At 37.5% G+C, this 26,964-nt stretch overlaps 2 protein-coding genes across 3 annotated transcripts in view; one reads left to right on the top strand and one right to left on the bottom strand.

Annotated features, from left to right (window-relative positions):
- Positions 1-3,363, top strand: part of CASD1 (CAS1 domain containing 1) — a 42,670-nt gene extending 39,307 nt beyond the window's left edge. The window contains exon 18 of the mRNA XM_044428804.1: positions 482-3,363. Within this exon, the coding sequence (XP_044284739.1) occupies positions 482-733 (252 nt within the window). The 3' untranslated portion in view covers positions 734-3,363. The remainder of the gene's footprint in view (positions 1-481) is intronic.
- Positions 3,364-5,540: 2,177 nt separating this feature from the next.
- The window catches only part of SGCE (sarcoglycan epsilon), a 31,326-nt gene continuing 9,902 nt past the window's right edge, over positions 5,541-26,964 (bottom strand). The window contains exons 2-11 of one of the 2 annotated variants that reach the window (XM_044428980.1): positions 22,524-22,646; positions 20,791-20,948; positions 19,532-19,604; positions 18,163-18,361; positions 15,883-16,045; positions 13,719-13,930; positions 12,828-12,854; positions 11,515-11,703; positions 7,952-7,995; positions 5,541-5,825 (exon numbers count right to left, since the gene is read on the bottom strand). In XM_044428980.1, coding sequence (XP_044284915.1) covers positions 5,809-5,825; positions 7,952-7,995; positions 11,515-11,703; positions 12,828-12,854; positions 13,719-13,930; positions 15,883-16,045; positions 18,163-18,361; positions 19,532-19,604; positions 20,791-20,948; positions 22,524-22,646 — 1,205 coding nt within the window. In that variant the 3' untranslated portion in view covers positions 5,541-5,808. The remainder of the gene's footprint in view (positions 5,826-7,951; positions 7,996-11,514; positions 11,704-12,827; positions 12,855-13,718; positions 13,931-15,882; positions 16,046-18,162; positions 18,362-19,531; positions 19,605-20,790; positions 20,949-22,523; positions 22,647-26,964) is intronic. The other variant, XM_044428981.1, reaches the window with a different exon arrangement.

Genomic DNA, 26,964 nt, shown 5'->3' with positions numbered 1-26,964 from the left:
TTCCATTGCATAAGGCTGCTGAGCATACAATTAAGGATACTGTCCATTGAACAAGGTAAATGCTGCAAGCTTTCAAAAAGCACCTTTACAGTATAGAAGACTATATTTCTTCCGGTTCTTATCTGAAGCGTTTGCAAATGGTGGGCATATGCTAAAATCTTGGAGGGGCAAGGAGGAGGTGGGTATTGGGTTGGATAGGTATATAGGGCTGGATCCAAATTTAGTCATACAAGCTGTAGTCATACCATGTCTGGGTCCAATCCATAAGTTATAAACAATCTGTGTACTCATACTTCTTGAGGTGAGGAAGGAAGCTCTTTGTTTCTCTTCTGTAGTATAGTGAAGAACATTACTTTTCAGACCACTATGTTGTTATAACATACTTTACTGATAAATGTGCAGTTTTCAGAAAGGGCTCACATGTTAAAAGATGTCATGATGGGTACCATTTTTTTCTAACTTTTATTCCTTTTCTTTTCAGCTCTTCATCTGTCAGTATCACATTTGGCTGGCAGCAGATACCAAGGGGATCTTGGTCCTAATTCCAGGAAATCCCATGCTCAACATTATAGTCAGCACTTTTATATTTGTATGTGTAGCACATGAAATTTTCCAGATCACAAACGATCTGGCACAGATTGTTGTTCCAAAAGATAATGCAATGCTACTGAAAAGGTTGCTATGTGTAGGTGGACTTTTTTCTGGACTTCTCTTTTTATCATCAGTTCAATAACCATCAAAGCATTAACTTCAGAATTCCTTGAAGTTTAGCTTCAGGCTAACTTTGTGTTTGAGCCAAAATTAGTAAACTGGAATCACACACAAAGAAATAAAAGTTGTGTGCTTCTGGCAGCACAAGAAAGATACCAGTATGAAGTCTACTGAGCATATATAAGGTTGAAAGTTTTGCATGACCCACTAAAGGAAGCAGAAACAAATGCTTTGTACACCAGTGCATGTGAAAAATTTTCTACTGGAGCATTATTTATGTTTACATATCTTTCTAAAGATAATACAAAAATTAAGAGGTTAGCTCAACAGAGGCATTTAGAGACTTGCATCAACTTTTACCTTGAGGCATTATCATTGGTTAAGAATTACTAGAATAATTGAAGTTAATATATTCATAATTTTCAAGAAGCTGCATTTATTGCAAGAAATAAAATAGCAGGACCCCTTTAATTCCCTTAAAAATAGTTAAATTCTCACAGTCCATTTATTGTTTGAATTGCATCATATTAAATGGTTTAAAGATTTCAGCCAGTCTTGAAAATGTGAGATCAGATTTTGCTTACAGTAATTGGAGGGTTTCTGAACTTAAAAAGTTAGTAATCTATTTTTACTGATCACTACTCTAGATATAGCAAATGCATATCTAGAAACCCTTCAGTTACTGGGGTGGGGGACATGACCACATCCATATAATCTTATTATCCATGCTTATAAACTGTATAGCATAACACTTCAGTGAAGGCGATTTTCACTACTTTTTTAAAAGTTTCATATCTGACATGTATATGGATTGTTTCACTAGCCTTATTTTTTGTTGCTTGTTTTTTTCATCAATCTTTACAGATATTACAATTTTAAGCTCTAAAGTTCACTGGAAAAAAGTCCCCTGATATTCCTATAATAATTCTCCAATCTCCTGTTGTGCTGCTCTTTTTTTAGAAGATGCAAGTAATGAGGCAGCTAGCATACAATTGAACTCTATTCTTTCTGTCACGAAAGTAACTCCATAGGAGCTGGAGATTTGTATGGCTTGGTGAAAAAGTCAGACACTTGGCAATCATTATCTGACGTTTGTGTAACAATTACTTTGGTAGGACAACTATTTACCAGACTGCACAAGAAAAGAGGAGAACAATTAGCCACAGTAAAGAACCTCAAAAGTCTTGTATCAATCACTGTTTTAAAAGTGTTGCAAACACAGTATGTTCAAGTCACTGTATGGGTTTTTTGTTTTTTACTGTCTGCAAGCCTATGAAGAATGTGTGATTATCTGTGTTGGATGGATTGGTTTTTAAAGTGACCTTAAATTCTAAAATGGTAAATTATGTTAATATTTAGGCCCCTAGGTAAACTTTGATGTTTAGTTTTATTTTCAGTCTGACCTTTCTCTTTCCAATTAAACATGCTGTGCAGAAGTGAAAAATACTGCAGTTCAGATTGAAGATGAAGTGCAACTAAAAATGTATCAAATTAACCAGAACTCATTCTTTGTCCTTCTGAATTAGCAATTCTGGCCCTGTTTGAGTGCGTGCAGGGTAAGTTATAATAGTAGTTAGGGCTATGAAGACTGATAACATCCTATTATATCTGTTTGAAATATACGGGTCTTAATGTACACATCCCAATTTCACACTCTTTCCTTTTTTAGAAGCTGGCCCCTTCAGCTGCTTTTTGAGTAGGGTCCATTTTGAAATTCTTTTTGGGGATCAGCACACAGTTTACCTGTATGGAATTAGTGCACATGCACATACATTAGTGGTATTTTTCCCTATATAGAAAAAATCTTTGGTTCCCATACATGGGAGTTTTAAAAAGCATTTTTAGGTTTTCTGGAAAAGGAAGCAACTTTTCTAAAGAAACCTCTGCTTTAAAAAACAGGTGAATACCTGAACCCACACAATTGGGCCCTGACTTTGGGAATCAGCTGTGTGTGTCCTTGCTATCTTGGTATGTTGCATATGGTTTTAGCACTTGAAGAATGCTAAAAGAATAGACAGTATTGTTTTCTATGCATTTGTGCAATTACCTGTAATGATAAACAATATGGCTATTAATTTATAAGAAGGGTTTTTGGATTTTACTTTGACAGTGGAAACTTTGGAATTCTGTCACGGAAGGTCATATACTGAAGTATAATTACATGGGGGAAATTACACAAGAGAATAATGGATCCCTGTTTGCTTTAATTTTATGCTTAACTTGAACTACCTTGCTGAGTATGTTAACAAACTATGGTGTGGAAATTCTATATTTTCTCAGTTAACTGTCTACTTCCAATTGTGTCGAAATTTGTACTTTGTATAGGTGTGTTTGATTTACTGTTTCATTTCAGTTTAGTGAAGCAGTATAGTGATGGTTGGAAGTCAGGGGCTGCATGTACAGATAACATTCATAAAATTAAGGGGCAAGATACCTTTTATTAAGGGTGGGAGTCTTTGTTTTGTTTATAAACCAAGTATTATAGATATTTTATTTATCAGTTGTACAGATTTGGTTAAAGATTATTTTTATGTTTGAAATATTGCACTTGTTTGCCATTACTGTATGTGGGATAAAATATATTTTCTTTTAAAGTTATGTGAAAAAATATGAAGTAATTTAAACATTAAATAAATGTGCTGTAGATGGTTATTTTTTTACTGAAAGAGCATCAGTTAGGTAGAGGAACATGTGTTTGTACTTTGTGTGTGTCCATTTTTTAAGATTTCAAAAACATACTGAAGTGCTTCGTTTGTTAGAATCCTAGGCAGGGGCAATATTCTGTTAAACAGTGTACACCATTTTGCACCAGCAAACACTTTTGATGTTGTTCTAGAAGTCACAAATAGCAATGCAACATAATTTTCATTAGCTATAGTGTCAAATAGGATAGTGTCCCTTGTACTCTGGTGAGAATGAAGAAATACTGAAAAAGTAAGTATGCAAAAAAAATGCTGTGAATTACAGAAGAGCTGATAGCTCAGCTCTGCCCTAAGTTTGAAGGGCAAACTATCTAGAGCAGGGGTCTCAAACTCGGGGCCTGCGGGCCAATTGTCGGGATGGGCTGGGCACGGGGGAGGGGCCCTGCGGCCTTCAAAGCACCGGCGGCACCCAGGCCGGCCTCTGGATGAGCGGCCCACCACCACTGCGGTGGTGGATTACTTGATGTGGCCCAGCCTCACCCAGACTCTACTTACAGCGGCCCCCAGGTAAGTTGAGTTTGAGACCCCTGATCTAGAGTCTAGGACTGCTTGTTTCAGTAGAACAAATTCTACTTACACTGGATGTTTATTGCAATTAATGAAAACAAGAAGACAATCAGTATAAAAAAGGAATAGCTTTAACATCTGAGTGGACTGGCCTGTGGAATGTCATGATAACCTCTGTTAACTTCTACACTACCCTAGGCTTCCTCCACATCAAAAGAAAGTTATTTATTCCTTTCAGTTAAGCAAATAATAAATGGAGTTTACAGAAGGCACATTCAAGGTAAGAATCCATACTTAACTCTCATTTGGGGTTTTGTTCAAGAAAAAAGAATTGCATAATGCTTTTTAATAATATATATATTTGTAGATTAGCTTTTTGGACAGTAAGTAAAGGTCAAACACCATGAAATAAATCGGTTAAAAATATGAAACCATTTCCTTTGTTAATCTACTTAATGTCTAAGTTGTTAATAATGTTATTCAGTCTGATGAAACACCCCACCTCCTAGCTTTAGATATGCATATGATACTGTGTTGCAGTAATATGGTGGGATTAGACTTCACAACTGGCAGTAGAAAATAATGCTCAGCCACCAAAGAGTGCCAGACTTTGTGCATCAAAAGTCTTTCTGCTGGTTTAGCACACTTGCTTCTGATACAAAGCCAAATGTATAGAAATTTTGTACAGCATCTCCGATCCCTAGTTCTCTGCATAACCAAGATGACATAAGAAGAGGAGTCAGTGCTGTTCAATTGTATCTTCCAATAAATGCCTTCATCAGAATTAAAATTCCATACATACTGTATAGCCAGCCATTCTTTCTCTGGCCAAGCATATTGTCAGTAACTCAAGAGACTTTGGAGCACAATCAAAAAGGGCTGCAGCTCAATAAACAGCATTCTGTGACTGAAGCTTTCAATGTTATGCTCTGCTCACAGGAGCCAGGTGGCAGCAGGAAAAAGTGGACAGAGGATGGAATAATTCCTGTTCCTTCTTTTATATTTTCACTACTTCCCCAAGTTCTGACACATTCACTATTGTGACTTTACAAGAACACATGGTACAATTTGATCTCTTCATTCCCTTTCCTAAGGTTGTAGCAATGTCCACATCTCTAAGAGGAAGCATTTGCCTTATCCTATGAGCCCTGAGATGCTGTCCCAGGGTCCATTAGGTTGCTCTGTAAATTGTGTATCAGCCTACGTTACACAATAAAATAAGACTGAAAAATTAGGATCAGTCCTACCATTATGTACAGGGAAGCGGCCTCTTTTGGCAGCTGATTTTGGATGTCATGAATCCGCAGCAAACAGTTAGCAATTTAATTAATTACTGTATTCTTATTTCCAGGGAGGAGAAGCACAGGTGTGATTTATGACTTAGGGAACCGAATAACTTGAGAGGACCTGGTTTCATTTCCCTTGACTGAGAAATGGGATTTGGTACTTCACTTCAGGCAATAAAAAGGCTAACACTAAAGCATTAGTAGGACAGTAGGGTATTCTTTTAATGCTTTTGCTAATTTTCATTCAGAAAATAGTCCAGACCTAATACTTGTCATCTTTGTACAACTGCTCTTCATGTAGTGGAATACTGTTCAAAACCATGTAAGAAACTGCTAACAGTTTAATATGTGTTGTTTATTTTAAATATCACTTTAATATAACAAATATAAAAGTTAGCCTTTTACAAATTTCTTGAAAATGTCCAAAGTACAAAAAGATACATTACATTTCATAATATGGAAATGATAGCATCTGACACTGGAATATTTAATGCTTGAAGGCATGCAGAGCTCATGCATCATTGGAGCAGATAAGGAAATAAAACATGTTCTTGGTTGTTTTATTTAATTACAAATTAATTGCCTCTGTAAGCTTCCTTTCCTCAGGGATACCATTTACCTGTAAATGATAATTCACAGAAATATGTTAGAAAAATCAGAAGTCAATTGAATGTGGTAAGGTAGAAGTAAAGAATCTGAGATAAACTTTGTTCAGCCTTAAATAAATACATCTATTAGAACTTTAGAGGTTTTTACATGGTTATGCACACTTAAGAATACTTAATTTGATAGGTGACTATATAGATCAAATCCAGAATTATACTGTATTTAAAGTGTTTAAACTATAGATTTTGGACAGCCAGAAAACAAAATAGGACAGATGCAATACTTGCCTCCAATCTTTGGAATGTTGTCATTCGAAATTCTCCTTTAGTTCCCGAAAGCAGTAATAAAAAACAACTATCTTGAATACATTTCACCCTAAAATGGGTTTGTGTACAATCTGAAGTACCTTGAGTACATCAGTGTTTGCATAATTTTTCTCAAACATAACAGATACAATATTTTTCCCATTTGAAAAAATTCCAGCATAGTATCTAGGCTAGTTTGTTCCAAAAAAATGAAGTCTTGTGGTACCTTAAAGGCTAATGAACCATAGCACAAGTTTATGTGGACTAGAGTACCCCTGATTAAGCATTATCTTAATTTGACATTTGTATGCCACTTCATCAGATGGATAAAATACAATTTAGGTCTCAAATTTGTGGTAGAACAAATTAGTTGTTTTTTAAGAAAATGAAAAATCTAAGTGTTGATTAAAAGAAAATTGCTGGCATTTATCTGCCAAAAATCTACTTTTACCGCTTGCATTAAAATACAACAACATAATAAAATCTGTATTAGCAGAATACCTTTATTAGGCCAAATGAGAGATCATAAAATATTGTACAAACAATAGTTCTTCAGAACTCTTAATCAGGTAAGATGTTAAGTAGCACCTGTGTGGAGTGACTGATGTTAAAAGAATGGTTTGTACGTGTGTTTGATTACATGCTCAAGATGGAAAGGTGGGAAGGGTCTGCCCACCTTTCAAATTATGTGCTCCCAAGTACTAAAGAAGTGTATATTTATACCTTGGTTTCTCTTGTGTTTCCTGGGAAGTACAAATAATGGAAGAAGCTAAAAGGTCTAGCTGTTCACTGAAAATGGTGCCATCCTTGACCAAAACACAGGTTTCTTGCTAGGTGGAAGCAAAGTAGAGAGAAGCTAGACTGCTTTTATATTGACAAAGCTGGAGATAATTTCAGATGATATATCCATAGAGAATGAAATCTCGGCCTGAAACAGTATGTGATCTTTCTTCACTGTAACAATCCTACTGATAAATAATGAAATGTGGTCTCCATGTTTTACAAAAGAGCTGTGCTGGACCTCTACAAATTCTAAAAGCCTTTTTTACCATCTTGCCTGATGAACGCTTCAGAACTACAAAGCTTGCACAGTATGTGATGACCTCTGAGTTGTCCTTATAATGATAATTATGCAAATAAAGATTTCTGTCTGGAGTTTTTAAGGTGCCACAAGTATCTTCATTTGTTTTGTTCCATTTGAATTGTATTGGGGGTTTTTGCTTTTTTATTTTATAGTTATTACTACATGGCTATGATGAGTGAAAATATTTTTAGATTCACACATTGAGCCAGTGTGCATAGAAACAAACCAAAAATTACATATTTTTCAGCTAATCTAAGCCTGATGCATTCTGAGAACAAAGATCAGTGCACCCTTATATACAGTTTTATATTGCTTTATTTTTAGGTATGTTAACAAACCATTATCAGTCCATCCTCATGCAGCCTAAATTCACTGATTTCAAAGGCTTAGGGCACCAGCCTCTACATGAGAAAAAGACCGATTTGTAGCACTACAGAAAACATGGACCACAGTTACCAAGAAAAACATGACACTGAGAAACCTGTGTTTTCGAAAAGAATTCATAGTGCAAACTTCACCCATGTTTGCCTCATACTGATTGCAGCAACTTCTGTTTTGATGCTATAGCAGCTTTTGAATTCTATGACTATAAAATTTTTTAATTTTATAACCCTCTCATTCTGGTCTACACTTCCCTGAATTATTTGCTTGAGGAGTGCTGGTCCCAGAAAACTGTGCTACTGCATAAAAACAAATTGTAATAATTCTGTGAACGTCATTTGATAACCTGATTTAAAAAAAAATAGTCACCTTCTGTTTGCTGCTGTGGAATCCGAGTCTGATGTGGCAGGTTCCTATAAGTAATTTAAAAACACCTCCTTTAGATATATATGTGTGTCAGAGTGCTAATACAAAATCTACAGAGTAAAATCCAGTGCTTCTGCTCTGTGAAGTAATTAACAATCCTCAATAGGATGAATGGCAACATGAAAACCACATCTATACTATAATAAATGGCTATTCTGTGGAAACCTAAATTCCCACACATTTCCTGATTTTTATTCCCATGATAAAATCCAGAGCTGATACATCCAGTTCAGACTGACAAGGCAATCCTGTAGTCCCTGAGATAACGGCCTAAGAGCCACAGGATGGATCAAAACAACCTCTTCAGCTTTGAGACATAGCTCCAGTAGGGGAAGCAATCCATTTGTTCCCCCTCTCCATCCCCACCATGAAAAGATCCAAGTCTGTCACGTCCCTCATGTCACAGAGGAGAAACAGAAGGAGGACAGAGTGGTGTGAGTACAGCAATGGAAGCTTTGAATGCAAAGCCACTCAGTCTTGCAGTGGGAGGGAAATAATTTTACAAATATAGGGCAAGAAACGCTGCTGTGTCTTTATTTATGACTTGCTGGCAAAAACCTGGCAGGACTCTAGACCTGGTGAAGAATTCTATCCTAAGAATGCACTGACAAAGGCTAGAATTGGGCCCTCAGTTGAATTGATTGTCCATTGATTCCTATGGGAACTAAGTCGTGGCCAACATATATTGGTTTCAATGAGATCCATGTTATATTAACTTATTCTGGATCCACATCAAAAAAATTAACATTACTAGGCTCTGTATATTTGGTAATAATGTCACAGGGCAAAAAAGTGCCTTCAATCAAAGTGCCTTCAATCATTTGCTTCTCTTAAGGACTAATCGGTTTCTGCTTCCAGAGTTCCACAAGGGTGTTTCACTTTGGTCTAGTGGCGAAGGGTACAATTGACCTCATTTGGGATCCTTAGTCTGCAGTCAGACCTTTATATGTTTTCTGACACAGAAAATGAAGGAAGTTTTATGCACAAAAAAGTACTTAATGGGAGATGTGTTTCCAAATAAACATTTGATACATTAAATCAAAATGAGACAATCTGAAAATAAAAATCACACCTTCCATTTAGCAGTACAAAGCAATGATTCCAAACAATGGGAATTTGCTTTTAATAAAATGTGATAACTCTACTACTATTTCTTGCTCCAATGTTTATAAACATTTTTCCTCTGTACCAATAAATTATATAAATGTTCCAACTGAAGATAATCATGTATCTGGAATGGCAGGATCTAGTCCATGAACCTTATGCCACAATAAAACTGCTAGTCTTTAAGGTACCAAAAGGTCTCTTTGTACTTCAGGCATAATGATTGGTATAATACTGAGAACAATCCACATTCTCCCCTTAAAGTTTAATTATACTATATTCTAACCTTGGCTTTTTCTTGCAATGAACCAAAGTAACTTACATAATCCTCATCTCTACTTTAGCCTCACAGCAACCACCCAATGAAGGAGGTTGGGCTGAGAGAATGTGACCAGCCTGAAGTCATCCAGTGAGCTTCACAGCTGAATGGGGACTAGAATCAAGAGCTCCTGAGTCTCAGTCCAGCATTCTAACTCTATGCCACACCAGCTCTCAGTTGTTGGCAAACTTTATTTATTTACTGCATTTATAAAGTACCCCAAAAGCCCAGAGGGCTCTCTGGATGGTTTACAGACATTAAAATCCCATATACAGCAATAAAATACCCAGATAAAACACAAAATACTAAAAAGAACACTAAAAATTATAAATAGTGGTAACCATATAAAATGTAACCCCACAATGCAGCAATAGCAATATGATATTAAAAATATAAATAAAAATGTCAAATGATTATTTTTTAAAATATCTAATGAATAAAAAGTTTTTTGCCTGGCACCAAAAAGATAATAAAGATAGTGCCATGCATACCTCCCTGGGGTTCCTGAGATAGGATGCCATCACTGAAAAGGCGCTTCTTTTTACCACTCCCTTCTTTAGGAGGAGATACCCTGAGAAGGACTTCTATAGCTGAAAGGATGATTACTTCCCATTGATTACGATTATTAATTACACCCTTTGTTTCTAAAACCTCATTTAGAATCTCTCTCATTTTATAGAAGAAACAATTTCATAATAACAGCTATTTATGCCCATCATGTTTTAATTGTAATTAGCTAAATTGCAGTATTTCGTTGCATGCTCACTTGTTCTTCTAATACCAAATTCTGGTGATTGAGTATCAGTTTGATTTAAAAATATGGGGCACTAGAGAAGTATGTAAGCTGCCCCAGGTTCCTTACAAGAGGAAATGGAAGTACAGAAATGCTAGATCAAGATGGTGGTGGTGATGATTCTGAAGGCCAAACTATGTTGTATTGAAATCATGCAGTTTGCCTATGAATGCAAGATTTTAATTTCAGAAATAGCCAGTGATGGGACCCCAATCTAGATTGGGACCTTGGTATGGGGGACAAAGGCTTTATCTAACTTTTAATTCTAGCAGTGATATAACTGCTATATCTTTTAATTAAAGATAAGTAAAACAAAACCTTCCTACTACCACTGTGGGTCTGATCTGAATCACCCCCCACCCTATGCCTGCTAACTGCATGGGACATTTGCATTGCCTCCTCATGCAAATTCCAGGTGCAGGGGTCTCAATCCAGATCAGAACCACAGTAGAAGAAAAAGGTTAAAGTCCTCCTCCCTATGCCAGAATTGCAATCCAGGTCACCTCCTGCCCTTTCTCTGCAAAAGTGACTTCCTCATGATTAACATAACATGTTGTTTAGTCAGTGGAAAGAGATAAAGGCCCTAAGAAAAGATGGGCACACTCTGAGACTGATCTATTTAGTCTGTATCAGAGAAAAATCTGTGACATAGAAAGTTTGTGTCTATTGAAGGAAAGAGGAAAATGGAGGACAGAGGAAGAGGAAATGAAATAATGCATGTCCCTGAGAGGGAATGATGTTGAGGGGGATGCCTTTTCCATTTCCTGGCTCAGGGGGTCCCAGCCCTCATGTTGCTGTAAAAGTATATTTCAGGCTAGCTTTATACAGTACAGCAGTGGAAGGCCATTGAAGGGAGAAAAGTGTTTTATCCTTTTCCCACTCTTAAAACTCCAGTAGTTCGAATAAGGCTGTCTGTCTGGAGCCAAGAGCAAGAATATTCATTGTAGGTAGTGGTGTTACACTGCAATCATTTATTGCAGGTCCCACTTGCTTAATTATCTTTTCAGTGATAATGGGGTTTCATTGGTCAGTATGCCTGAGGATGCTTAAAGACTGTTCTTTAAACTTTGTAGAAAATAAGCTTATTTTAGGAAAATATATTAGTAGGATAAATGAGCCCTGGGTAACAAAAGAGTTCCTGATTTAAAGGTGCTTCCAGATGAGGCGTTATTCATGCAGTCGTCCTGCATCAATTAGAATTTTTAAGGGGGGGCGCAGAAAGACGTCAGCAAATTCACAAAGAAATGCAATTCAATTATCTCACTTGTAGATCTCTCCATTGATACTTACTGCTGTGTTTGCATCAGTGGCATGCTAGTATTGTCATAGCTGTCTGGGTGAACAGGCGGTACAATCTCACCAGTGACTGGGTGAAACACAGGAAGTGTTGAAAGAGGCCATGCTATCTCTCGGTTTTTAGACATTTCTCGAAGTTCTTTGGTAGATTTCTGAATTGCACTATGGTGGACCAGCTGGATACTAGATCAAAAGGAAATGACATTTTCCCATATTTAACAGAATGGCTAGTCTAGTAAAACAGAACAGCAAAAAATACATTTTAAGGAGTTGGTAGATTACTACATCATTTCAATAGACAAAATTTGTACATAACAAACACTGGATTTAAAATTATTTGAAAAGAGAAAAAATAAAAAGCAGTTATTTTTTATATAAGGAGCAAACCATATAAAGCCTTAAGGCTGCATCCAGTCCTCTAATTTTTTTCCTAAACAGCCAGCTGAAACTCAAGTGAAACATTAAACACATGATTGTATTTAATGTGCTTGCCTTCTAAATAACAGCTGCAGAGGTAGTGAGCATTACACAGTGAGGTGAGGCTAAACTTTTTCCCCACTATCACAGTCTTCCTCCAAGCTACCTCTACTGAAGCTGCGATTGGGTCCAAGAGGGAATCTTCCACTGAAACTAATAGCAGCTTCCCTCTCTGGGTGAAGAGGATTTTAAGGAGATGAAAGGAATTGTATCTAGACACAAATAATTATCAATTAGAATCCAGACACATCAAATGCCATCATATATTTAATGTTTCATAGCAGGATTCTCCCATCTTGTGCTCCCCAGTCTGTTGGACTGCAACTTCCATCATTCTCAGCTAGTATGACTCATTCTGACTGAATGATGGGAGGCACAATCCAACACATCTGGACAGCATGCGGTTGGGGAAGGTTGCTCTTTACAACTAAGTGTAAATACAATTCTTGCAATCTGGTAAGTGTTATAGCTTGATTTCTGGTGATTGTTCATATAAATCACATTTTATACCTCTATTGCACCTTCTACAAAACTGATTATAATTTTTAAAAAATCATTACCATATAGAAATAAAGACCATAATCTCACAAGCTGCAAGGCTAAACTAAATATTAATATTTTTATCCTGATCTGTTTTATTATGAACTGTTACACCCTTTTTATTTTGACCTGCTCAGTTCCTCAACACTCTACGTTTTTCAAAGCAGCCATCACAGAAATGAAGAACAAGTTAAGGAGAATGAGGATGGTACACATGTGTGAAGCATGACAAGCTACTGGAAAATGAAAATTAAATAATGGTAGAAAATAACAGGAAAGAAGACACTTACTCTGGTGTTTGCATGTTTCTCTTTTCCCTAAAAATAAAACAAAAGTTATGAATTAAATAATAGCATTGGCATTTGGAACATTAAATCTAACTGCTGATGGAAATTGTACATGATGTGGAAATGCTGACCTTGTTACAATGGACAATGATTCCAAGAAGCTGTATGTGTGGGCAAACAAGAACTGGAATAGCCTGGAAATATTTGCCACAGCAGTTCCGATAAGCAAAGAGGCAAGCTGCACTTGAACAGAGGCTTGTTTCTTCAGCCATGGGAGCAGCTATGGCAACATTGCAAAGAAGGCTTCAATGATACATTTTGGTTTCTGTATTCATACAACTTGTTGGAATCATGACCATTTAAACCATCTAAGGAGCATTTGCCACAAGGTTTATGAGAAGGCATGAATGAAGGCACATAAAGAGATGATTAGAGATGGAAGACACGTATACAGAGAAGTGAATATGCAGGTTAAAAGGACAGATGCTGGACTAGAAAATTCCTAGAACATGTGCATGTAAAATGGAAGGAATTCTGTTGCTTGCTGCTTTTCTTTTTTTACACTCCTGGTTTTTATAACCCTAAATTCAGTTCACAATCTCAATAATGTTTATTTTAATTGTTAGAGACTTTTATCACCTCTAATTAGCTTCAAATTACTGTCATTTTTAATGATTTTAGGAAAGGGTTCCTCAGTTTTTCAGTTCCTTAATAATTTTTAAAACATTTCCAGCCCCAAAAATAACTAATTGTCACAATTTGATTTTATTGCATCTTTTAGAAAATATTAAAACTGTTTTTTATGAACTGAATTAAGCTCATCTAATAAATTTTTCATGTTCCCATAAACTGAAAAAAATATACAATCATTTATTAGTGTTTCAAAGTACTCACACTCCTTCCCTTCGGCAGCACATAATATAAGCAAGTATTAGAAAAAGCACCAGTGCTATTGCAGACGGTACTGCTAATGTAATGAGGAAATCTGAGAAATAATCTCGGCTTTTCAGATTTTCAGAAGGTGGCTTGTATTCGCCGCCATCTGGTAAGATGCCTTCTCCACGGATCACTTCTTTATAGGTAGACACATGCTGTGTTTTATCAACCTGATACCAAAAAGACAAAAGGTACTTTAGACAGTAATACTTCTAAAAAATGGTGGTCAAAACCCAGCAAGCTGAATAAGCTCCATGCATTTCAGAGAAGTTTAAGCACTAGCCTTCTACAATCACAATTTATTTTTAAGTGTGCTTTGTACCAGGGATGCAGGTGGCACAGTGGTTTGAACCACATACATTCTTTGCAGAAGAAAATTAAAGTCATAAAATTTAAGATAAATTACACTTTTTGTCTCAGAATTGGACCAGGACATTCTGCTCTCTGAGTCTAAGGCCAGGTTGCTGGTTCCCACTTTTAAAAATATAAGTGGGAGCAGTAGGGCACCTTGGGGAGTGCCAAAGGAAGGAGGCGGGCAAACATTAGAACCTGTGTTACTTACCCATGCGTTAAGCTTATGCTTACTGTTACACTTCATTCTACTAAGGTTACACTATTGCAAACTATTCAGAGGCTATTGCAAACTATTCAGGCTATTGGGCAGTATTCAAATGTGATCAGTCAATAAAATAAAAATATAGGTTAGATCCAGACTTAGTTGTGACTTTAGTCCCATTGACTTCAATGAATCTATTTTGTGTGACTAAATTACAATTTAACCCATAGACTTCATCTGCATTAAGAGAACAGTCACACATGTGGGGTTCAAACATCTTGTGGAACTCTACAAATAATTTTAAAGGAATCACCCTTATTTTCTGTCTTTCTATCAACCCTTTAGAAATCGTGGGGATTCTTCATGCACATACCACATTGAAATTGATTAAAATTATACTTATTGTTCAGAATTTATCAAAACAATGCATTGAAGATGAATACCTAAAAGAAACAATGAGGTGACACACAACTCTTCTAATGATTCTGCACTGTTGCTTTACTGGCTATTACCCATGATTAAAGATTCTGTGGCTTAACAAAATGTTTCACAGCAGATGTCATGACTTAATGTGGTACCAAGTGTTATTTCCAGAGTTGTTAAATAATGGCAAGTGCCATAGCAATTTCAAAGAAAGACAGAAAGCCAGCTTTTACTGGATCAGACTATTGGTCTGTCTCCAATTCGGTATTTTCTACACAAGGGCTTGGCTGATCTATTTTATTTTTGACTAACTCCACAGTTCAGTCAGCAAAATGCAAACCAGTGGCTCAGGAAGGTGGACATAGAATTACCAGACAAGGGGCCTTTGAGCACACATTCAGCCTTAGAATTTGTCTTGAGAACTGGAGCTTGCTCATTAGTCCTATCACATGCACTTCTATTCCTCTTTCTTCCCAAACTTACTTAGAAGGGAAGAGTAAAGGTTCGCTGTTACCATTGTTCAACACCTTTGAGAATATGAAATGATTGCTGATTTATTACAAAATACCTGAAGATCTATCCATAGATTAAGCTCTATCCTCTGCCAGTTTCTGCTCTACATTGACTGGCAGCAAGTCTCCAGGGATTCAGAATGGAATCTTTCACCACTTATCCGGACATGCCAAGGATGGAACTGGGGGCTTTTATATCCAAACTGTTCTCTCCACCACTGACTCATGGACTCAATCCTCATTTGTTTGTTTTAGAAATGTCAATCCTGCTTTTGTTCCAGTGGGGGAATTCAAAGCAGCTAAAAGCACATATATAACCAAGACAATTTCAAACATCTTGATGAAATAGAATAATCATGAAAGCAGAAGAATTACCACTTCAGCTCCCCCCCTGGTCACTGTCAAGCCAAGTCTTTCTCAGGTACCAAAAGATTTATAGTGACAGGTCCATGCAGGTATGTCTAGGGAGGGAAAGCATGGACCCCATAACAGGAAAGGCCCTTTTTCTTGCACCCACCCACTTTGCCTTGTGTGATAAAACAAAAATATGTTTGTAGAACTGAGGTTTCACAAGCTTATTTTAATGCCTACATGGTTGTGTATTATGTAATGATGTCAACCAGTAACTCACCAAAGAGATTTTACACCAGTCTATGTGAAACTGAGTGCGAAATTTTTTATCACAAGTTATAACAGGTTCCATTTCTTGACTGCATCTCAGCTGATTTTGTGGATTTTCAACTTCCCTTAAGCAGGAGGAGAATGTCACATCTGCGCCAACCATAACATAGACACTGCAAATAAATATTGAGAGTTTTAGAATGATGACTGGCAAGCTTTTAATCACTGCATTCATCAGTGGATCCAAAGGTTTCCTTCTGTGAATACAAGGTATTTCTGTTACTCAGCATTGATGAGTCCATTCATAGAAGATTATTAGTAATCATGTGAAAAACGTATCTGTAATGCAGATTTGTCAAATATAGGCACATAAGCAAAAACCTGACGTAAACTACCACGCATGATTTATGATTCTCTAAATGTTTCACTAAAGAGCTGTTTCTTATAGAAAAATTAATTGTCTTAAAGGTGACAATAAAGAGTGGAAGAAAAGAATAAAAAGTACTTTTAACCATTATCATTATCAAGTACTTTGCTCAGACACCACTGTTTTCTTGCCTGCCCGCCCCCAAATCCTTAAAGAATTAAATCTAGCTTACTTTTACATAAGTGTGAATTCTACTAAGTAATTTCTAATTGAGAGTATAATTCTATACATATTTTGTGAACAGGACATTTCCAAATCAGAATCCAGACATGTCCCTGCCATCAGCAACTATGCCTCTGGGAGTTAGCTCCACTAACAGCGGGCCTTACTTCCAGGTAGACATGCATAGAGCATGCTGCAACTCTGTGCCCATTCACCTGGGAGTAAGCCCCACTAAACACAGTGGGACTTACTTTCAAGGAAGCCTGGAAAATATGGCACTGCACAAAATCAATTGCTTTAAGCTCTTTGGAGGAAAAGTGAGATACCAACAAAGCTAATAAGTGCATATCATGAACTGCTGGGAATCATAGTCCAACACATGAGAAAGGCTCCAGGTTTGAGAAGGCTGCACTTAAGTATCCTTGCTGCTTATTGATTTTGAAACAATGAAACTGAATCCAGATAAGATGGAGGTCCTGTGGTGAGCACTCCTGCACTCCAACTGGGAAATTTTCAATCTACTTTGGACTGGGTTGTACTTCCCCTACAGGATAAGTTTTATAACCTAGGAGTACTGCTGGACCCTGAGCTCTCCGTGGTTTCTCAGGTGGACTAGGTGGCTAGGAGCATCTTCTGTCAGCTTTGGCTGATTTCTCAGCTATGTTCCTACTTGGATGAGCAGAGCCTTGCCACAGTGATCCATGTGCTGGTAACCTTTTGCCTGGATCTCTCAGCTGGATTACTGTAATATGCTCTACTTGGGGCTGCCTTTGAAAACAGTCTGGACATTACAACTAATATAGAACAGGATGGCACGGATGCTTATGAGGACTGGCTGGCAAGAACACATTACCTCTGTCAGCTGCATTGGCTCCCTGTTCCAGTCCAGGCCCAATTCAAAGTGCTGTCTTTGAAATATAAAGCTCTAAACAGCGTGGGGCCAGGGTACCTGAGGGAGCACTTCGCTCCTTATATTCCTACTAGTCCACTTAGATTCTCTTTGGAAGTACTCCTCTGAGTGCCCTCCCCTAGTGAGATCAAAGGGGAAAGGGCTAGGAGGAAGACGTTCTTGGCAGTAGCACCTGGACTCTAGAATTCAGTCTTCAGGGATACCCAGCTGGAGCCAACTCTTCCTTCTTTTGGGCACTAGGTGAAAACTTTTTTATTTAAACAGGTTTTTGGATAATTTAATACTTTTATATTTTGTTATGGATTACTTAATTTAATTTTGGTTAATTTATTGGCTGTATTATAATGTGTGGGAGTGTATTTTATTATGTCATCTATTAACTTATTGTTTTACCTATTTTATCTGATTATTAATTGTTTAATGTATTTTATGCTGTTTTAGCATTTGTAAACCGTCCAAAGAACCTTCAGGTTATGGGGCACCAAAGAAAGAAAGAAAGAAAGAAAGAAAGAAAGAAAGAAAGAAAGAAAGAGAAAGAAAGTTTCCTTTCACTTCTGCATTCCTAGAGCAACTGGTGCTAGAGAAAATTCCTTCTGGCAGAGAACCCTAGATTAAGCTCCCTGCAGCTGCTTGTTCACAGCTGATTAACATCCAGAGGTGTCTCCAAACGGAGTTGTTGTCCATAGCTTTTTATTGGATTATTTGAGGGAGAATTCTTTCCACTGAATATTTTTAATTGAAATTAAAAATTTCAGTAACAACTGGAAGAAATACCAGAACATCTTACTTACCCTTCTTTCATGTCATTAATAGGAAGTGGGACCCTGCCTCCCCTGTCAAGAGCTGAAGTGATGTTTATGGCATTCAGACGTTCCGGCTGCCACACATTTTTCACAGCTCCAAGGAAGTCTCCAAGAACTTCACTTGCCAACATTTCCTCTACATTCATGTTTTTAATGAAGAATTCTGCTTGATATGGTAAAGGAAAATCTGATTTCAAAGAAAAAAATAATGGTGCCTTAGATTTTTTGAAATTTACAAAATAGCCTGAAAGAATTGTGTATATAGCAGTGTCATTTTATAAACATGACTAGTCTTTTATTAATAATCCAGTGAAAAGAACCCAGCTTCACAAGGGCTGGAACAGCCCTTAGTGTGATACAGTTTGCTTCAAGCAAACTTGCACAGGTGTCAGAACTGGACACATTCTGCCTCTCCTGCTTGAATAAAGCCATGTAGCCCCCTAAGGGAAGAGCATGTCCACCCCATCCTCCCAAAGAGAAACAAAGGAAAGGTGAAGGGGGCAAGCCTGTGATTCTGTTCCTCACCCTACTAATCTCCATTGGCTTCACACTGTAGAAACTTCAAGGCTATGTGCTGCTTGGCGAAGCCCGCCCCTCATGACCAAAATTTTTACTATGGCCTTCAACCTCATGGGCACCTTAAAATTAATTCATACATGTAAAAAGTAATTGCAACCCACACACCCTTAGTAGCCATGTCAACTTTCAGGCATTGAGGTTTCTCAGTGTATGTGCTGTGGTGCTGATGGATGAAGTCATGCTCTTTCATTCTCAATGATCTAAAATAATTGCTGCAACTTTCAAGGCTCTTCATGGAATTGAGAATGCTGATCCTCCATGGATACAGAATGCTCTCCTCTTCAGAGCACAGTGCTCCATGAATGCAGGGCAACCAAAATGCACAAGGAGGCAGAGATGTACTCCTCTCATGTTCAGGATATTTAGAATCAGAATGTGTGAATAAGGCCTATAGCATTCTGATGTTTCACATTCCTTTACAGTGCATGCGTGCTGCAGGGTTCCTTTTAAGTTTACTCATGGTCAATTTAGTCAGGAGCTGCATGTAGCTCATAAGCCACCATTTGGGATTCTCTGATATTCAGGCAGGTGCACTTTTCACATGCATGCTTTTGCTATAAATGGTACCGTTTCAAAAGTATTTTTATGAAAATGAAAATGGCCTCTTTGACAAGGGCGGCTTACAAATTGCCAGATAAAGGAAAATAAAAAGATAGAGGAAAGCTCAGCATACTTCTGCATCACAAAACACTGAGTGCACTTCATTTCTGTACAATAACCTAACAGTGTGAATTACTTATTAGCTGCATAAATGCTGACCAAGTTCTTGCAGACATACCTTCCGCTGACATTATATTAATTACCAAATTATGCCGTGCAGTCTCAAAGGTACGCCTGTTATAAGCAGTGATCTAGTGAAAAAACGTAAAACAGTAACTTGTTACATTTTTGAATCTATTATCAGATGAGCATCAAACCCCACATAGCTGTTTTTAGTTTGACCTTCAAATATTTTCATTATTTGAAAATGCTAACAAGAGTTAACATAAAAGCTGTGTGAAGGGACACAGGTTGAGCTTGGGGACAGAGGGGAAGACAGAACACAAGATGTGAACTGGAAATAGTTCAAGTAGCCTGATGGAATGGCTGCAGCTAGATGACAGCTGGTGGAACCAAAGGATTCAGGTCCTCAGCACAGCCAATGGAATACTCTTCCTACTCTCTGTCTGATGCAGCCTGGTGAAATGAGGGAGAGACAAGGGCAGCAGATAGTTCAACAGAGCTGACAGAATGAGTTTCTCTCTCCTCTTGCCCTTCAGCCTGATGATGAAGGACCTTCATGGTTCTCCCATTCCCAAGTGTTTTCACAGTCCAAAAAAAGCTAGAGATCCCTGGTTCAAGTTGTGTGCAAGTTAAACATAATGGGTTGGATCCAAACTTAGTCATACTTAGAATTCATCCACTAACTAAATCCCATTGATTTCAGTGGTTTTGCTCCAAACATCATTAATGCTAAAGTCCTTCTAAAGCCACACTTACTTTTAGGATCCATTGGGTTAGATCCAAATTAACTTAGCTATGTTGTAATCCAAGAAATCAAGGCGACAAGCTGGTCAGGACTAACTTATGTTGCACAGATTTCAGTGAGACTGAATTATGACATCATCCGGATCCAACCCAAGGTAAAAAAAACCAGCCTTATCTTCCTACACTCTGTTGTTTACCAGATAATAGAGTGGCAAGGGAAAGTGTACATAGTTTATGATTAAGTATCACAGCCAGGTCCTGAACTCCTGGGATTTCCTTCAATCTGCCTTTTGGCAGACTGTTCTGGCATTTGAGACAGACTCATTGATTATGGCATTACACCTCACAACTAGAGGCTTAATTCACCAAATGCATGAAGCTTACAGGAGCAAGCCATGGACACACTGGGTTTGGTTGTTTGAATCGAAAAATAAACCTTAGTCAGAGAACTGGTACTTTGAAACTCACAGTTAGGATTGCTACCACACAGTATATCATTACACAGAATAGGAGATTTCAGTCAAGGCATTTTTGTACAGTTTCCACATAAATATCCTGTAGGGAAAATACCTCAATTATGGTTGGTCTTCCCACATTTTCTACAGTTGGTGATCCATACAGCACTCCATCACTGTATGGTGTTCTCTGAATGTATCGTAGCCAGCCTGGTCTATCTGGATAGCCCATTAGGTTTGTGTTAAATGTTATAGGATCATTGTTTATCTCACCTAGAGAAACAGGACATCCAATTTAAAATAAGTTTTCATCTTATCATCTGTGTATTTTATACAATGCCAGTGGTAAAATAGGAAAGCTGCAAGCTGTCAGTTCTATGCCCAGCAATGCATTTTGATCATGAAAGATAATAATTTTGAATTTATACTCAGTAAGTAAGAGTGATGTGTGCTTGTTTTATCATTTAGTAACAGCGTGGTATTGTGAAATCCTTTCTCTTTCTCCCTCTAGATATAATAACTAATAACCATCAGTGACAAAGTTCTGATTCCTGACACCACAAAATTCTGAATGATTTCCAGTGGCCAAGAAGTTTAACCCATTCCTCAGCTGATTCCTGATTAAAAATCCTGCCCCCCAAAATGCTACTTGCTCCAGAAGGGAGTCCAATGGAAGCTTCTCTCTGGGGGCTAATAGCAGCTTGCAGTTTGCTGGAGGGGAGCAGTCTTTTGATAGGATTGTGGTTGGGAAGGAAGGCCTTAAACTCCACATGCCTAGTTAGGCCTAAATAAATACCATTTTTTGAAAGTCTACAGTGGGTTGGATCTAGTTACTCATGCTTTAGTCCTACTGAAATCAGAATGATAAGTTAGTCATGATCAACTTAAACTTATTGATTTCAATGAGACAAGTGCATATATGACCCAAATAATCTGGATTCAACCCCTCAGATAATTTTTTAAAAATATCTTATATCATTTAGGACCAAAGTAGGTTTCTACTAGTCCAGTGTTCAGAGTGAATATCAGAAGTAGCTGACAGCAGACCTGGATGGAATTCATTGTGGTCCAGTTCACCCATTTATTTTAAAGGGTGAGCTTACCCTACTTAGTTATTATCTTGGAGACTCAGTCTGTCACCTGTGATTTGTGTTCGGATCTCAGTGTGTTTAAACTTTTTTATGTGTTTGATTAACAAAAATAATAGACATATTTAGAACAGTTGGTCTGCAATGGAAGCAAGTCCCATTAAACTCAGCAGGGTTTGTTGCTTAGTTTACTTGCATAATATTGCACTGCAAATTAGTTTATTTTCCTTTTACTTTAATGTTACAGTACACAGAGGCACTACTGACCAGGCATACACCAGAATACATTGAATTTTTGTCTGGTTTGTTTCTTGACATGGGTGCTTAATAGTGAATTATATAATGTGTTGTGCTAAATTTCTGACCTGGAAGTCCATTCACTTTGATGAAAAAAATCAGTCAAGCAAGTTATTTAATGCTCTGAACAGTATCTTATATTATCTCATCTGCAGACATCTATCTTCCCATTGGGTTAGAAGACTACTTCTGCTAGGGAATACGTCCCACTGAATTTAGTGCACCTTACTTCTGAATAAGCACAAAGAAGAATGTAATGTTAAGCTATAGTCTTATGCACATTTCTCTGCTAGGGACTAAGTTTCACTAAATTCATTAGGACTTGCTTCTAATAAACACGTATACTGCACATCACTCTGCTATACTAGCAAGATCTTATTCTAACTCACTCCTCTTACAAATGCAAACTAGTTTGAATTATACAGCATTCTGATGCCTTGTTAAAAGTGGAAGAATTTCTTACCAGGCTTGGGATAAGGAGGAAACTCCCCTTTAAAATACTCTCTCTCCAAAACGTGAACAAACAGAACTCCAGCAGAAGGGTACACATTCCGATCAGAATGTACCTTTGAGAGGATTGTGTACACTGAAAAGCAGCAGAAGAGATACAAGACCAATCATGAAAAAGGTACAAGCAGAATCAGTGGTGTAGTGGAATCAGGACTTCTAGGGCGAAAGTGCCAGGACCTTTTGGTAAGTGGAGACAATGACCTTCACGCCTCTTCAGTTTGACTGAGCTTAGTGGAGGTACTCAGTGCCATAGTAAGAAAATTAATTCTCCCAGAAACAATACAGTGTTGTAAGCTAGTCCTGTTAGAATGTAAAATGTTTTTAGATGGCTTAGCCTTGAATAAATAAAGACCAATTAGTTACTTACAAAGAGATACGTAATACACAGAGAGAGTGATGGGCCAACATTTTTAATTCCCCTTGGGTTACAGAGTCTACCACAGTGAGTACCTACACTTCAGAATTTACCACCACACCACAGTTCAAAATATTAACATATAAAGAGCAATGACAATTCCAGGAGGAAAAGAAAGCAGTTTATATTTTTATTAACAAGTTAGGCAAAAGGTGACATTGACAAAAGAACACATTAAAATCATTTCTCCTTTTTATAGATGCTACAAGCTCCTCTTCATGTATGTAGTTACTGGAAATGAAATATTTAGTATTTCACTTACAGTGCCAAAGAATGAGAAATGAAGCTTTGTCAGTATGAATATTGTAAATATATAGAATTTATCTTTGCATACTTTAATAAAAAGAAGAGGAGCTAAATGCTGTGTATCACATAAAGACTATCCTAACTATGTTTATTTAGAAGCAAGTCCTATCAATTTCAATAGGGTTTACTTCCAGTTAAGTATGCTGAGGACTAGACTTAATTTGTTAAAAAGTAAGTAATACGAAAAACATTACAAAAGGAGTTTTGTTTGGATGAGAGAACTTTCAGAAGACTACTAACATGTGTGGCTATAAATATGTTTTCATTGTTCTCTGTAATTCCCTGGTTTAGGAATATTCTCTATCTATAAGGGAATATTTTCTTGTAGTTTTATATATGCAAGATGTGATTTTATCTGATGGCGTTTTGTTTGTGACCTTCAAGGGCCTAGACCAGTAAGGACATTGATGGATTGGCTTGGTAATGAGCATACATACAAAGAAGTATTGTGGGTAGAGGTCTTGCTGTTGTCAAACTGGACAGCAGCAATCACCTGTCTAGGAGATCACTGGAAGGGCTGACTCCACCTTTCCAGTCCCCCAAGACATAACTTACAGGTAAGTGTACACAGTGGGCTGTATGCAGAATCTGCCTTCTGTGAGAGGAGTTCTATTCTTTACACCTGATTGTGTAGGATCCCCCCTCCTATACCTCTGCTCACTCCATGCAGCAGTGCAGTCGAACCAGTGTGAACCTGGAAGTATGTGCAGCCCATTGGTTTGCATACTCTCTCCTGAATCCAAGCTAGTATGAGTAATACGCATGGTACAACTCAATAGTCTTAACTCAATACGGTACTTCTCCTGCTCAACAGTGCCATAATGTCTAAAATGTTATTAACTTAAATGCATTCAGTACTTGAACAGGCACCCCAACAAACAGTGAAACACACAACTGTCCATTATTTTACACAAATAAATCAGCAAATGTAAAATAAGAAACTGGCTTTTTTAAAGCAGGGATCTCAAATCCCTACAGAACACTCTGTGCTTTGATCAGTCAGTACTTACTACACTTTAAACGTCAATGTTTTCATTAGTTGTATCATATTAAGGTGGAAGGGCACTGCTAGCTTCTTCTTAATAAAGGATAAATAAAACATCCATTGTCTTCACGAAGTTCACTACCAACAGCTGTTGTCAAATCGTAGTAAGTAATTTTCATAAGATGAGTACAATGGATGTACACTTTTAACAAATTTTTCAAAACTGGAATATAATATGAATTTTCTGTTCCTTGTATTATAGGAGATATGCAACTGAACTTCTCTGGTCATCCTTTCACTAAATCAATGCATACAGTGATTAGGCTAAGGAGGTAATATGAGATGTCTAAATTAAGTAATATACATTATTCATTACCTATGATACTCAGGCTTTGCTGGAGGAATATGGGTTCATATTTAAACTTCCATATTCATCATAACAACACAAAATTATTTGCTGTTTCAATGAGAGTGCCACTGATAGTCAGGCATATTTCTAATGATCTGGGCCATGCTGGCAACGTAAGACACCCCAGGCTACTTTGTCATCTTTATCAAAGCTAAGATTCCATTTTAAATGCAAACGTTGTCAGCTAACAAGCCAGGGGCACTTTTTTGGTCATCATATTTAGTGATTACATTACAGAATGGTTTAGATGTGTGATTATGTACCAGAATTTGTGCACACCAGGGACAATTTGTCCCCTTTGCTATGCTGGTCAATGGAACATGCACAGTTTACAAAGACCTGCATGCAAATGTCATAAAGCACAATGCAAGACAAGACAGATCAGTTCTATAGGGTACTTGAAATGCTGAGTGAAGATATTCAGCTAGCACTGGCAAAAGCCCCCCGGGAAAGGTCCCACTATAATGCCAGTATTTCACTTTTCTTAGAAGTAGTTCTGACAGAGAACATTTATTGGAAGGATTGGAAATATAATAAATAAATAGCACAGGCACACATTAATGAGTGCACATGTATGCACACACATTGTACGGTCCCCAAATAAGTGAGCAAACTGAATCATCTCTTTCATCTGCTAGTACAAAGCTTTGGGATGTCAAGGTCCCTTGTTCTTTCTTGCCTCCTACCCAGAGAAGCTGAAACTTCCTCTAAAAAGAATGATGCACAGGGTCCTTACTGGATACACATGATCAATCTGTAGGCAGATCAGTGCATACTACAATGTAGACCCTCATAATAACATAGTGCATGAGTTAGAAACATTATTTTTTAAGTCCCAATTCATCTCAAAGAGGAGCTCATGCATTATATTCAGATTAAAAACATACATGGAGATCTAAGCTCCCATCTCCATCCCATCTCACATCCCATCTCACAATTACATGCAAGCTGTCATTCATTCCTACAATGAGTCGGTTCAGTTCAGGACTTATGTACGCCCAGTTTGTTCTTGGTACTCTACTTGCAAGCTGCAATTTCCTTCTTTCCCTGGTTTTTGGTAACATCTGAACCACACATCTATGCTCTGTTTTTCTCCTATAAGTGGTGACTGAAAACAAAGGTTTGATCCTGACTTATAAATATGTTTTGCGGGGCAACCATGAACTGCACATTTCTGGTCTGGATATGGCAACAAGCCTAGATTTGCCATGGGCATCACAGCACCTGAGGGTAGAGTGCACTAGCCTAATATTCCTTCCAAGATCTTCACATTGTGGGAACCAAGCCAGTATGTTTGTAATTAACTGCAGAAATTCTTAAAATGCTCCTAAATTATAGCATGCATATTGGCCTTTACATCTGTTCTTGCTACTTGCTAGCCTCAGAAACACATTTGCTAGTACTGTGCTGCATATTCTCTGTCACAGTGGCAGCAGAGGTTGCCTTCTAAGTGTTTTGCTGCCTTTGGCTCATCTTCCTTCTCTTGATCTCCAAGAACTCTAAACGCCCAAAACAATAGGACAGAAATGCCACTTAAGTCATTGCTGCTACAGCCGCCCACACCATTCAGGCAGATGTCAAAGTGGCTGATATAATGGTGAAGAACAACAGCTTCTCCCAGAACTCCTGGCACAATGCCAGATTGTGCTCTTAAGAGCTCCTTGACAGTATGGAAGCTTGTTAGATGGAGGGTTCCAACCTCAGAATCCTCCATCTTGCTTCCAAGAGCCAGACAGGAGGATCAAAGGAGACTTTTACTGCCTCTCTCTATTTTTAAGCCTCCTGCATCTGTGCCAAGTCAAAACTACCTTTTCTCTCCAAGCTTGGGGGAATAACAACACGACCTTTCAGTTTTTTGCTACCTATGTGTTTTTAATTTTGATTGCTTTTGTCTATTTTTCTCTGACATTTTATCTTAATTTTCCATTGCCTTGAATATGAGGAAGACAGATGGAGTATAAATGTTTTTAAAATACATAAAATATGCTGAGGCACATAAAATGTAAAAGATCCTAACATAATGTTGCACTAAACTGAATTATTTAATTACCTCTTTTCCCGTATTGACATTTGAAAAAAAAAATCTACAATAAATTATGCCAATTGAGTAACTGATTAATAAGAATGGCATAATTAGCATTATAAACAAGTTATTACTACACTCAGCAGATTGCTAATGTTTTTAAGTAGACATCAGTAACAAGGAATTCACAATATTTTACATAGAGCCATTGTTTAGAGACAATTAATCCACAAAGTATAACTGAAAATTTAGTGGC

This window comes from Varanus komodoensis, unplaced genomic scaffold (assembly GCF_004798865.1).
Source record: "Varanus komodoensis strain SLA01 unplaced genomic scaffold, ASM479886v1 scaffold2, whole genome shotgun sequence".
NCBI lineage: Eukaryota > Metazoa > Chordata > Lepidosauria > Squamata > Varanidae > Varanus > Varanus komodoensis.
Note: the sequence above shows the minus strand (reverse complement) of the source record. Positions and strands in the feature narration are given on the sequence as shown.